This window comes from Corvus kubaryi, unplaced genomic scaffold (assembly GCF_017639235.1).
Source record: "Corvus kubaryi isolate FWS band 111438036 unplaced genomic scaffold, C.kubaryi_AGA036_p1.0 65354, whole genome shotgun sequence".
In the NCBI taxonomy this organism is placed as follows: domain Eukaryota; kingdom Metazoa; phylum Chordata; class Aves; order Passeriformes; family Corvidae; genus Corvus; species Corvus kubaryi.
The window spans coordinates 40,543-52,671 of NW_024581935.1; the positions used below are offsets into that span (position 1 = coordinate 40,543).

Consider the following 12,129-nt stretch of genomic DNA (forward strand, 5'->3'; position numbering starts at 1 on the left):
TTAAAATAGAGAGAAAATTTTGGCGTGATTAGTGTCTGTGAAAGCAACTGATACTAAGCATAACCCAAATATGATGTCATTAAAATAACTGCCTTTTTTTTTTAGCAGTAATGGTACTTTCTAGAACAAGAATTTAATAATTTTCTTGGTTTTTTCTTTGGTAGGTATCTATTATTGGAGAAGGCACCAAAACATGTTGCTGACCGTACGCACATTTTTAGCAGTTTCTTCTACAAGTGCCTGACAAGGACAGAAAAAAACCCTGAGGGGGATGTCAAAGTTTCGTAAGTTCATTTTAGATGCCATTATGACCAGAAACTATCTATCCATCTATTGATGCCACTTGGAAGTTCTGGAGATCATCTACTAATCAGCATGTAAAATAGTTTTTGGTGTTTTCCAAAGGGTTAGTGATTAAATGTTGTTACTCACAATTTAAACATACTGGTGTTTTTCCTTAAAATCAATGTGATTCATACTGAATAAGAATGAAGATGTTACCACCTTTTTCCAACTTTACCTGGCTATTTACTTCAGACAATTATTTATTTGATATTTTTATCATAAATGCACGGTTTTGCAAGATATGCATAATTTTAAGAGGTTATGCTACCAATAATATTTTTGTATTTACTGCATATTTCATTTTACATATTGGTAATAAATTATTGACCAAAGTTTTAGTAAGAAAATTTAGTTGTACACCAAGCTTACGCATTTGGTTTGTAACACATGTGCTCACTGAATTGGAGAGTTTCCCAAAAAGACATCATTAGCAGCCCAGGAATCCTGTATCACATTGTGTTTCCTGCTAACTGGCTAATGGGTAGAAGCATTCTTAGCTCACTTTCAGTTTCTTCTCAACACCAATGTTTGAGAGCAAAGCCACCAACATTCATTCTGTTTTCAAAGAGTCACAGAATCTGTTAGGTTGGAAAAGACCTCTAAGATCATCAAGTCCAACCATTACTACCCAGCACTACCAAGTCCATCACTAAACCATGACCCCAAGTGCCACATCTACACATCTTTACGATATCCCCAGGCCTGGTGACTCAAACACTTCCATGGGTGGCCTGTCCCAGTGCTTGGAAAACCTTCTGGTGAAGGAATTTTCGTAATAGCCAATCTAAACCTCCCCTGGCACAACTTGAGGCTACTGCCTCTTGTCCTGTCGCTTGTTACGTGGGAGAAGAGACCAACACCCTCCTCACTAACACCTTTCAGGTTGTTACAGAGAGAAGTAAGCTTATCCTCAATGAGCATCATCATTCAGCTTATTGAAGGCTTTTTTGTTTCTCTCTGAAGCGATTTTTTTTTTTCTTCTGTTATCCATGAAATCCCCAGATTTTTCATTCTACTGGCAAATGAGGCCACCTGCACAGAGAGGTGTGTGTCTTCCATCCTTTTTAGGTGACAGTCACTGCTGGGTAAGAGCTGTGTTGAAGGGAATAAAAATGAGTTTTCTGTAATATTTTCAAAGATGTCTTGAAAATTCATGTAACTGTGTTCGAAAGAACGTCTTCCTTGATTTTACTGTCTTCTGACTTGGAATGTTCTGCAGTGAAGACAAAATTATTCGTGATAAGAATGCTGTTATGCTTTGATCCAATTCCTTTTACAAGGCTGGACTGTCCATAATCTTCTTGAGGAACAAGAATGACACCCTCAATTTACCATGTTTCAAGGACTGTAGCTTTTCTGGATTAGGAGATAGTTTTGGAAATTCTAGTTTTGTGTTTGGGCCTAGATACTCACCTGGTGACTACAGATGGTTTGGGTTGTTTGTTTCAGTGGGGTTTTTTGGATAAATGGCTAGTGAAAAACCTGGCTCTGTACTGTTGTAAATGAAATTAATCTCAACAGATGTAGCTACTTGAAGACTCTTTGCTTTACTTCGTTCACACAGCTCGGGCACTGGATTGAGAAAGTTGCTTTTTTAGGTGCTTTCCCAGATTGTAAACAGGCCTTCCCCTTTGAAGTTCCCAGTGCTTCTACAGTCATGTAGCAGAGGAAGTTTGCAGCAAGTCTTCACTTAGTGGTGGCCCATGCAGAGTCCTATACCCGCCTGGTTTTCCACTCCTCACTCATTTTTTCCAGTTCCTACTACAATGAAGTTTTGTTTCGTAATCAGAGATGAGGATGGGATCACGATGGTAATAGGGATGTCTGCTGAGTAGAGTGAATTTTGCTTTCAGATCATATTGGACCAAAGTTCTGTGAAATGTTGGTTTCTATTTCAACTTGTGCAGACTAAGCTGAAACTCTAAACTTAAATATCTTCTCAGATTTTTCTTGTTCTCGTAGTATTGTGTCCTCATGCTTTGTCTGTAGAGCTGTAAATGAAACGTGGTCCAGCATTTAAATCTCAGGACTGGAGGGCGTATGTTTGCACAAGACCCTGTGCAAAGCATTTAGCTTTTTCCTTTCAAAAGATAAGGTTGTTCAGATAGGTCTTCAAAAGTGGTATTGTGAAGCTTAATTCATGGATGTTTTTAAATTATTATAGACTTGTATTTACACTGATTAGTGTTTAGATGGTTTGCATTTAGTGTAGTAAACAATAATTGCAAGAAATCCATTCAAATCTATGAATGATTGTGGGTTTTTTTTGAGAAGAGCTTAAGGTAGTTCAGAAATGGCTCATTAGTTACTTGGGCTCAATGGTGCTGATTTATTTTTAATCTGTCTAGAGTAAATGAAAAACCCATTGAAGCGCTGGGGAGATGTAGGAGTACTAATCCGTATGCCTTTTTATAACTAAAAGGAACAAAACCAAACAATTGTCGCTTGTTTTTTTCAGAGCGGCACAGAGAAGACACAGAAGAGTAAGAACATGGACTCGCCATATAAATATCTTCAATAAAGATTATATCTTTGTGCCTGTGAATGAGGAGTAAGTCTGTGTTTTCAACACCTTTTCTGATATTTAAAGATTCTAATATTTGAACATTAAGGTGGTAAAAATTTATGCCTGTAAGGGTGGATCATTGCACATGATAGATTAGATTTTGAAGTAGTAACATATGTGGAATGAGTAATTTTGGAGTCTGTTCAAAAGATAAAATGGTTATTCAGTTGTCATCTGTCAACTTTGTACCTTTGGTTTTTCTTTTACTGAAAATTGCTGTTAGGTAATTTTCAGAATAATTTGTGTGTCGTTATGATGATTCCTGTGCACTTCAGTAATGTTCCTATAAAGAAATCACAGCAACTCATAGTATCAATAGATAAAAGTAGAACTTCCACAATCTGTGCCTTGGCCTGGTTGAATAACTGACCTGTACATGGAAATTCCTGTAAAACTGAATAGTCACCGAAAGGTACGTAATGTAAAACAGCTGTGGAAAGGTGCCACACCTTCAGCTATATTCAAAACTGGGATCACCATCACAGATATTAGTGTTTTTTTTATTTTAGATTTTAGTTGGAATGTGGAATGGGTGCTCAAACACTGATAAATTGCTGTGGTGGGTTTCTTGGGGTTTTTAAAGGAATTGATACTTATTTTTGCTATTGTGCCACAACGCAAAGTAAAAAGTGAGTGAGAGGATTAGTATGAGATGCCATGAAAGAATATGCAACGATGGCTGTGTGTCACAGAACAGTTGTCCATGAGCTCTTAATATTATAAAAGCTTTTCATAGCCTTTTCAGAACTCAATGTTAGAGTTTTGATGTGTTTTTCTCCCTCTCCCCACTGCTGGGCAGGTCTCATTGGTACATTGCAGTTATCTGTTTTCCGTGGTTAGAAAAAGCTGTGTATGAGGAGTGTCCCCATCAGAATTCATTATCTCACTGGCCTCAGCAGTCTCCACTTGAGCCAGAGAGTGAGAACACTAGAACTGGTTCACTGTTCCTCAAGGATGAAGAAGAGATGGATGGTAACAGAAGTTCATTTTCTAAAGGTACGTAATCTTAGGAGAAAATTATGTCAAGCCATGAACAATTCTAACAGTATCTTAATCCTTGAAGGAGGGAAATTATGTGAAAGATAATTTCTAAGACTTCAAGACTGATTTAGTATGTTCTTATAATATCATGCATAGCAAGGACTGCAAGTTGTTTGGAATTCTGGAAAATACTGGAAGAGACATGTAAAATCAGTGATGATTGGAAAGTTATTTGGTTTCAATAAGAATTTTATCAGGAGGAAAGACCTTTGGTAACTGCTATTTCAACATTCAGAAGGGAAGGTTAAAAACTGGTTTATAAATTACTTCTTCACTTTCATATCTTGAATACTAATAATCATGAAGTTGAAAATAAAAATACTTCGCTTAGGAATTATTTTCTTAACATTTTTAAATTTGTTCTTTTGTACTAGATGGCAATGAAATTGCTGCTTCTGCTTCAGTTCTATATTCAGCTATTTCTAAAGTAAGTGCCCTTTTGTATTGACAGAGAAAACATGTTACTCAATTTCTGAAGGCTGCGAGACTTGACCAAGTGATTTTGCATCATCTTTTTTTGCCGTAGTTATTGATGCCTGCATGGCCTGCAGCATGTGCAAGGCATTTTGAATTAGGATTGTCCTCCTATTTTCTCTGCTATGATTTCACCTGTGTTTAAAATCAATTTATCAGTCTACATTTCTGAAATGAGAGCTTCTCTAACTACCTTTAAATTTATGAAGATCTTTGAGTTTATAATTGTTGTTTTTTAAGATTTATTTTTATTTTTTCTTTTGTCTCAGATCTCCCTAAGTAATTCCAAAAAGCAGATTTGTAAAAGGTATGTTTCTGTTTTCTTCCTGATATTGTAACATTAAATTATGAAATTCTGTAGTAATTCAGTTATTGTCATAAAACCACAGCTGTAGGTACTTGTCTATTTTTACCACATTTTTTTAAGATACTGGTACTCTTGGGTGGGCTGTATGCAAACAAAATACTTCCTTCACTAGTGTTGGTAATGAAAGACTGCAATAACTTGTTTTTGTTTTTGTTGTATACAGGCCTTGTATACTCATCTTGGATTCCTTGAAAGCATGTTCTGTGCAGAAAACAGCTCAGGTTTTGAGAGAGTAAGTAACTACAGTTTCTACCTTTTAGCAGTAGGTGCTGCTGGTCATATTTCCATATTCAAAATACTTTTCTCTGTAAAGGTGTATATTTCTAATGGTAAAGGAAAATCCATGAAGTGTCATGACTAATGAAATTGCAATTATAATGCAGAGGCTTCCATGAAAAGCCTATCTGTGTTCTGCAACCCACATATAATGCAAAAACACTAAAGTGGAGAGTGGAGAAAAAAGAAAAATAGAGCGGTTTTTTCTGGTATTGTTTTTGTGGGGAGAGGATTTATCCCATCCAGTCTAGTAACTTAAGGTATTTTTAAGGGTAGAAAAACACTTTAAATGAATATTTTGAAATTTGAATGATAGTTTTCTAAGGGGCTGATGTTCATTTTTTTGATGGTGCTTACAGAATTAGCATTAAATCCGCTCTTATGTGCAAAAATGTAGAAACTTGACTGAAGCTGTCTAAAAGCTTGATGTGTCAGTAGAGTTGTAGTGGAATGGTATTTATTTTGAAAAGTGAACGTAAAAACATATTCAATTTTGTATGTGATAAGTATATAAGTATTGGAAGAACGTCCTAAAAACTTTCAGTACTTTTACACACTCCTAATGACTTTAATATCTATCAACAACTTTTAAAAAAATTGTTAAATATCTGAAGCTAAATGCAATTTTTCTTTCTCTGTGGTATTCATTTCACTGAAAGGAACACAGATCTGCAATCCAAATACCACCACCTTCTTGTAAAAGTAAATTCTTCAAAATGCTATGTAAGGGTTATATGAGATTCAGAAATTTTTCTGAAACCATCTTTTCCCTTAATAGAGATTCCTCCCTGCCATGTATGTCTTGTGAGGAAGAATGAAATAGCAACTTCTATTTATTTATTTATTTATTAAAATTTCTATGGGATGTATTATTTTTGTGCACTGTGCCTTGAGCTATTCCCGAGGTTGAAATTCCAGAGTGTGGTTTCATGGAGTTTAGAGAGATGTCACAAAAAGTCAGAAAACCAGTGGAGAGCTATGGAGTTGTGAGATAAGGGGAGTTTGGGAAGCAAACCTCTTATTCCTTCAATTTCCAGTTACACCCTGAAAGCAGAAGTTTAAGGAAACTGGTGCAGGGATTCTGTGACATTTTCTTTTCCTTGAGTTGATTTTTGCTGTGTTTTGGGCAGTGGTCAGGCTCAAACAAATGAATTACAAAGTCTACAGTCATAGGTTATTGTGGATGCTCAAAAGCAGGAGCAGAGGAATTTTCCAGCTGCCTTTGCATTTTATGAAGTTTCTTTCTCATACAGCTAGCTGAGAAAACCAGCTGCTGAAGCACTTTGTGAAGTTTTTCTTTCTTATGCTTCAGCTGAGAAACAGTGAAAGATGGTTTTGTAAACTAATTCTGTTTCTTGTACCTGGGTTTGTTTTCCAGCCTTGTTTCGGTACTCTGGAAAAAATATTTTGAATGGGCGTTAGAGAACCTCAGCCAATCCCTCTAGGGGGTGGCTGGTCAAGGGACCAATCCATATCATGCTCTCTCACGTACCAAGATATATAACCTAGCATGTAAATAATAAAATGATTCCCTTTTCTCCTTGGATTTGGATTGTGTCATTTCTCGCCGGTCCTCGGTAAAACAGCGACAGGTTCTTGCAGTTCCTAGGAAGTGTGCTTCACTGAAATGTCTTAATCTTTGAATTGTTTCATGTTTGATGCCTTTCCATAGTTGCCATTTCCCCCAAAAGCTGTTTTAAGTGTTCTATATGTATTTTTATTCTCATGCCTGTAAGGACTTGGGGCTTTTAGAAACCAACCACAAGGTCTGACTTAATGCATATATATTTTATTCTCTTAAGTCAGACCTTATGTTTGATTCGCAGAAGCCCTGAGCCTTTGCAAGTCTGGCTAAAGCCAGGAGAAAAATATAGGCAACTATTGCCTTTGAAAAGGAAACCCTTAGGTTTTCAATCCCATTTCTGAAATCAGCAGCCAGCCCTGAACGTGGGGTCAGTGAGTTGCTACTGAAGCACAAGAACAATAGAAAAGCCTAATAACAAATAAATCCTAATCACTATATAAGAGCTTTGTTAAGGTTTTCAACAAGTCTTTAAATACCTTGGGCACTATTAGATTGCAAGGGTTATATTGGTGCAATTGTAACTGAAGTTTTTTGTAAGGTGAGTTTTAAGGGGGGTTTAATGGTTTGCTTAGGTTGAGAAAACGCTGCTGGCCTCTTAGAATGAAGCCAGGAGAAATATGTGATGGCCAAGAAAATTATTCCTTTAGTTAAGGTATAAAAATATATTGGTATCCTAATAGCTTGTAGAAACTCTGCACAAGTAGCTGATTTTAAATGACATGTATATTTGTTTTGTATGTTGCTTGTTGTGTGGTAGAAACGCCTCTGAGTGCAACAGAATATTGGAGAGTGGAAATAGTATATGAGTTTCTTTGACAAATTCTGTGAAATAATTTGGCTAAAGCTATTTTAGCTTTTTAGCCAACTTGGAACAATATTGACTAGTGTCCCAAAAGGCATTGAGCTTGGGAGTTATTTCTCAAGTATTTCAGCTGTTTGCTTTCTTCTGTAGGTACCTTGAAGTGGAATGGGAAGCTAAACGAAAAACACACCGGGAATTCAGTAAATCCACAATGATTGACCTGTGTCCCAGAGTGCCTAAACAAGATAACAGCAGTGATTGTGGGGTCTATTTGCTGCAGTATGTGGAAAGCTTTTTCCAGGTACAAATGCAAACTACCTTCTCCTTTCCCCCAAAATTACCTTAAACCACAAACCCTATTTCTGAGCAAAATAGCCAGATGCAAAAAGGCTGTGATGCAGTGTCAAAAGTGTCAAAGCCATTTGAGAAAGAGATGAAACCCATTCTTAAGTAATGGCAGGGATCCTTCTGTCTGGTTTCTCTAGTGTGTCTATCCTCAAATATTTCTGACCTCATAGTTTAATGTTGCTTTGGCATTGACACATGCTGACTATTTGGGTGTATTTGCAGCCTATTTAGTGTCTGCACTCCTGCCCTACAGATGTTACAAAAGTATCTTTGCATCTCTTCTTGCAGTATCTAAAACTTTGTCATTGGTCTTTGAGTGGGTCTGCAGGCAGCAGCTTCTGCAGAGAGAGGGAGAGGGGGAATTTTTAAAAGGGAATGTGAAGAGCTAAGGGAGCCTCTTTTTCAGCACATACCTTTAAATATCTGCAGATCCTGGGCTTCAGGCACTGTCTTCTAAGGTGTCCCCAAGTCTTCCTGCCCCTGATCAGCACACTGCCCTTTGCTCTGTCGTGTGAATGGCTCTCCTAGTTTGATGCTTGCGTGTGTGGCTTGAATTCTCTGAGATTCCTGTGCATGCAAAGCCTTGTGTGAGGCCTTGGGCAGTGAACAGGTTTTTCTGCTGTAGAACAGTTTGCCATTCCAAAGCACCTGTACACAAGTACACCCAGTGTGGGGGTAGATTGGAGATCTGTGTGCATTTTCAGGGCTGTGATCTTTTCGAGGTCATGGGGATGTTGTGGGATACATCATGTATCTGGCAGGAGGCTACAGTGCATAGATACAGGCTCTTTGGAAAGTACAGGCACAGAACTGAGGAGGTAGAGCTGTCCTTGATGTGAGTCAGCTGGAAAGCATGGATCTATGCCTAGGGTTGGGTGAGGAGCCATCTGAGAGGTTATGGGTAGTGACTAAAGAGCAGAGTACCATGGGTAGCCGTGGGCATCTGCTGTCAGCCACCTGATCAAGAGGAACAAGTGCACGAGGCCCTCTTTGGACAGGTAAAAGCAGCCTCACATTCACAGACCCTGGACCCTTTGGGTGACTTTAACTTGACAACTTCCTGGAGAGTTCCTGACCTGAGTGACAGGTGACCCCGTGAGGAGAGGTGCTGTGCTGGAAGCCAGGAAGGTCTGGTTGGGGGCATAAAACTCCAGAAGTTCCTTAAATCCCCAGCCATTCTGTGGTTCTGTAATAGATGGGTTGAGCTCTTGTATAGGTGGAAAATTAAATTACTTACCAAAGCTTTTGAACTGCCCATTCTCTAACAATGAGGACTTGCTCCTCTTGAAAAAGCAAAGCTTGGGACAAAGTGGTTGTAACTTGTCGTGAGCATGCCTGCACTCATAGACTGCAAATCATGATGTGTTCTTTGCTTTACTGTTTCAATTTATCGTATATTACTTTATTCAAAGGAAGGAGAAGATGAAATATAAGCATGGCAAAAGAATGAGGAGGGAAAAAAGAAACAAAATTGGTTTTGGCAAATCAGATGTGTTGTTGTGATCTTAACTGCCAAAGTTGCCAGCACCTCTCAACTGTTTCGTTTTGCTATCCTCTTTCATTCCAAATTTTCCCCTTCTCATGTCCTGAAAGTGTTATCAGTATTCTTACTTTTTGTTGTCTTCTTTCAGAGAGACTAGCTCACAACAGAAAAACCACATGCCTGAGACAACTAAATCTCAGCATGCCTTAACTACTGTATGCTTGATTCTTTGCTATAGTGTGATTGTAATTATGTGTTTTGTGACTAACAAGGGACAGATGCATTTTAGATATCAAAAGTATGTCTACTTTGTCAAAATACATGAAGTCTGCCTTTAATATGGGTTAATACTGATGTATCTTTAAGAGAAGTGATGATAACCTGTTTGGTGTTTACCATGGGTACCTTTTGGTAAGGGCACATATATGTCATTGTGACGAAAGAACTGGAATTTGACTTCAAAGGCCGTCATTCTTGTATGGAAACTTGTTTGTACCTCCTTGATCTCAGCAGCAGTGGAAGGGTTTGAAATTCTTTTCGAAAGTTGTGTTAGAAAATTCATGCCATAAATATTCCTTTTTCTCTTACCAGAATCCCATCGTTAATTTTGAACAACCGCTGCATCTGGAGAATTGGTTCCCTCGTCAGCTGATCAGAAGCAAAAGAGAAGAAATTCGAGACCTGATCTTGCAACTGCACTTCCAGCAGCAGAGTGGCAGCAGCAGCTAATGAATCCAATAAATGGCAGTCGTGGCAAAGGACACTGCTGTATAAAATAACTAACTGGAACTCTGCTTACTGGTGTTTGGTCTCTTCCTGCCTTGCAAGGAAGACAAAAAAAAAAAGGCACAAGGAGTACTTTTTGTTCAGCATGTATTTATTTAAAGATTTTTTTTTTTCACTGGTGTTGTGTGGTCTAATGATGCTGGGATGGGGAAGGGAGGAGGTTGTAGATAAGAGTGTAAATATGTAAGTTAAAGCTAATGCCATATGGATTGCTAGTTGATTCTTTACTTGGAATATGAAAGCTGCTTACAGGTATATGCCACAAGGATGTAAAAATACTTTCATCTTTTGGAGCCTGTTCTCTATAATTCCGTATAAACATGGATCATCATGTAGGAGTCAGGCCTGAAGACAGGATTTGGATCCTGTATTGTCTCTTGATTTTGCAGCTGATACAGATAGAATGAATACTATGTATTGTTTTACTTTAAGGATTTAATATTGACTCTCTTCAGAGATGTATTTTTTGTTTTGTTTCTGATTATATACAGAAGTAATCTGCATGTGTCAGAAAATTCTGCCAAGATTTGAGCCTGATGAGTTTTGATTATTTTTTTCTAAATTATTTCCCCCTTTCCTAGCATTTTCATAAAAGTGTATTTCCATGAGTGGAAGATATTTGCTTGAGAGTGACTGCTGATGTACTTTAAAGTCTGGACTGTATTTTTTTAAGTTTTTTTTCTTTTTCTTATCAGATTTGAGAAGCAAACTTGCTCTCAAAGTACATACCAATACAGTATGGGTAGGCAGTAGATTTTTAACGCTGCTCACCTGATTTTGGGGAATAATTCCTACAAATCTTAAGGCATCACTGCATTAGCAAGGCAAGCAGGCTGTTGCTTAACGATCTCAAAAGTCTGAGGTGTTCTACTGAAAAATAAGGTCATTAAGATATATGATTTACATATAAGGCAAACAGGATTTGTACCTTGCTTAGGAGAATTGAGTAAAGATGCCTGAATACTGAGTGTTTGAACTCAGACTTGCTTTGATAAACTAGCACAAGTTTATCATTGTCTTAATTTGTATTTATGCAGTTTTTCCTTGAACAGTGATCACATTTTGATGTGTGCACTTTTTTCTGTACTCACTGCACGATAGAAGGTGACTGTTTTAAAAGGATGCTTTGTCCTGTTCCCTGTTACTTAAGTGTCATGTCACCCTTCAGAAGGACTGTGTCAGATAACCACCAAAACCACATGTGTCATAAAGCAGTCTACAAAACCAGAGCTCTTAAAGCTGGAAGTACAATAGAGAGTTAAAATAAAAATTGAGGGCAACCCAAAGATATGAACGTTTTTATGTCATTGCAGAATTCTCAGGGCCCCTTCCCTCAAGACTACTCTGAAACCTGGCATTTGGAAAATCCAGTTATTATTTCAGGTCTGTACAGTCATCCAACACTCCTCCATCCCCCTCTCTTATTGTTTCTCAAACTGGGAAGCATTCTTTCTGGGGGACAGAGACAATTCTAAAACGATTTGCTGAGCACAGTTACCTTCTGTATAGCTGTGAGCAGCCTTGTGCAATGACTGTATGTTTTTTGGTTTTGTTTCTACTTTAATTCTGTAGTTTGTCACTACCCCTTCTTCCCCTGCCCCCCAGCATCTTTCCCTCTCATCCCAGAGTTTGTGTCTTTCAGCACCTAAATCACAACACCAGCATTACTTACAAGAATAATCTGTGTATTTATTGTAAAACAAAAGATAAAATGCAGAAATATGTTCCCTTTCTTTACACCTTTCTTAGTTGAATAATATTTTCAGTGTTCCCTTATGAAAAACAGTTTGGGCTTTTTCTTATGGTGTAGAGTTAGGTTTTATCACCAAGTGATTTGTTCTTTTTTAGATACTTAAAAAGCAAAATAATGTATGCAATTTTCTAAATTGATTTTATAACACAAAAGGATTGCCTTTTTAGATTTCTTACATATGTGTTATGAGAATGCCAATGCATTTGATATTAAAATTATCTCCAGAAGCTGCTGAATGTGGTTGTTACCATTCTTTTCCCAGCTGCTACAAGTAACCCACGAGTTCAGTTTAAGACAGGCCAT

At 37.7% G+C, this 12,129-nt stretch overlaps 1 protein-coding gene across 6 annotated transcripts in view; it reads left to right on the forward strand.

Moving 5' to 3' along the window:
- The window catches only part of LOC121673309 (sentrin-specific protease 7-like), a 44,926-nt gene extending 32,864 nt beyond the window's left edge, over window positions 1–12,062 (forward strand). For all 6 annotated transcript variants that reach the window (XM_042046507.1, XM_042046509.1, XM_042046511.1 and 3 more), the window contains 8 exons: window positions 165–284; window positions 2,804–2,896; window positions 3,711–3,907; window positions 4,327–4,379; window positions 4,696–4,733; window positions 4,957–5,025; window positions 7,607–7,757; window positions 9,879–12,062. In XM_042046507.1, the coding sequence (XP_041902441.1) occupies window positions 165–284; window positions 2,804–2,896; window positions 3,711–3,907; window positions 4,327–4,379; window positions 4,696–4,733; window positions 4,957–5,025; window positions 7,607–7,757; window positions 9,879–10,016 (859 nt within the window). In that variant the 3' untranslated portion in view covers window positions 10,017–12,062. The remainder of the gene's footprint in view (window positions 1–164; window positions 285–2,803; window positions 2,897–3,710; window positions 3,908–4,326; window positions 4,380–4,695; window positions 4,734–4,956; window positions 5,026–7,606; window positions 7,758–9,878) is intronic.
- Window positions 12,063–12,129: the final 67 nt, after the last annotated feature.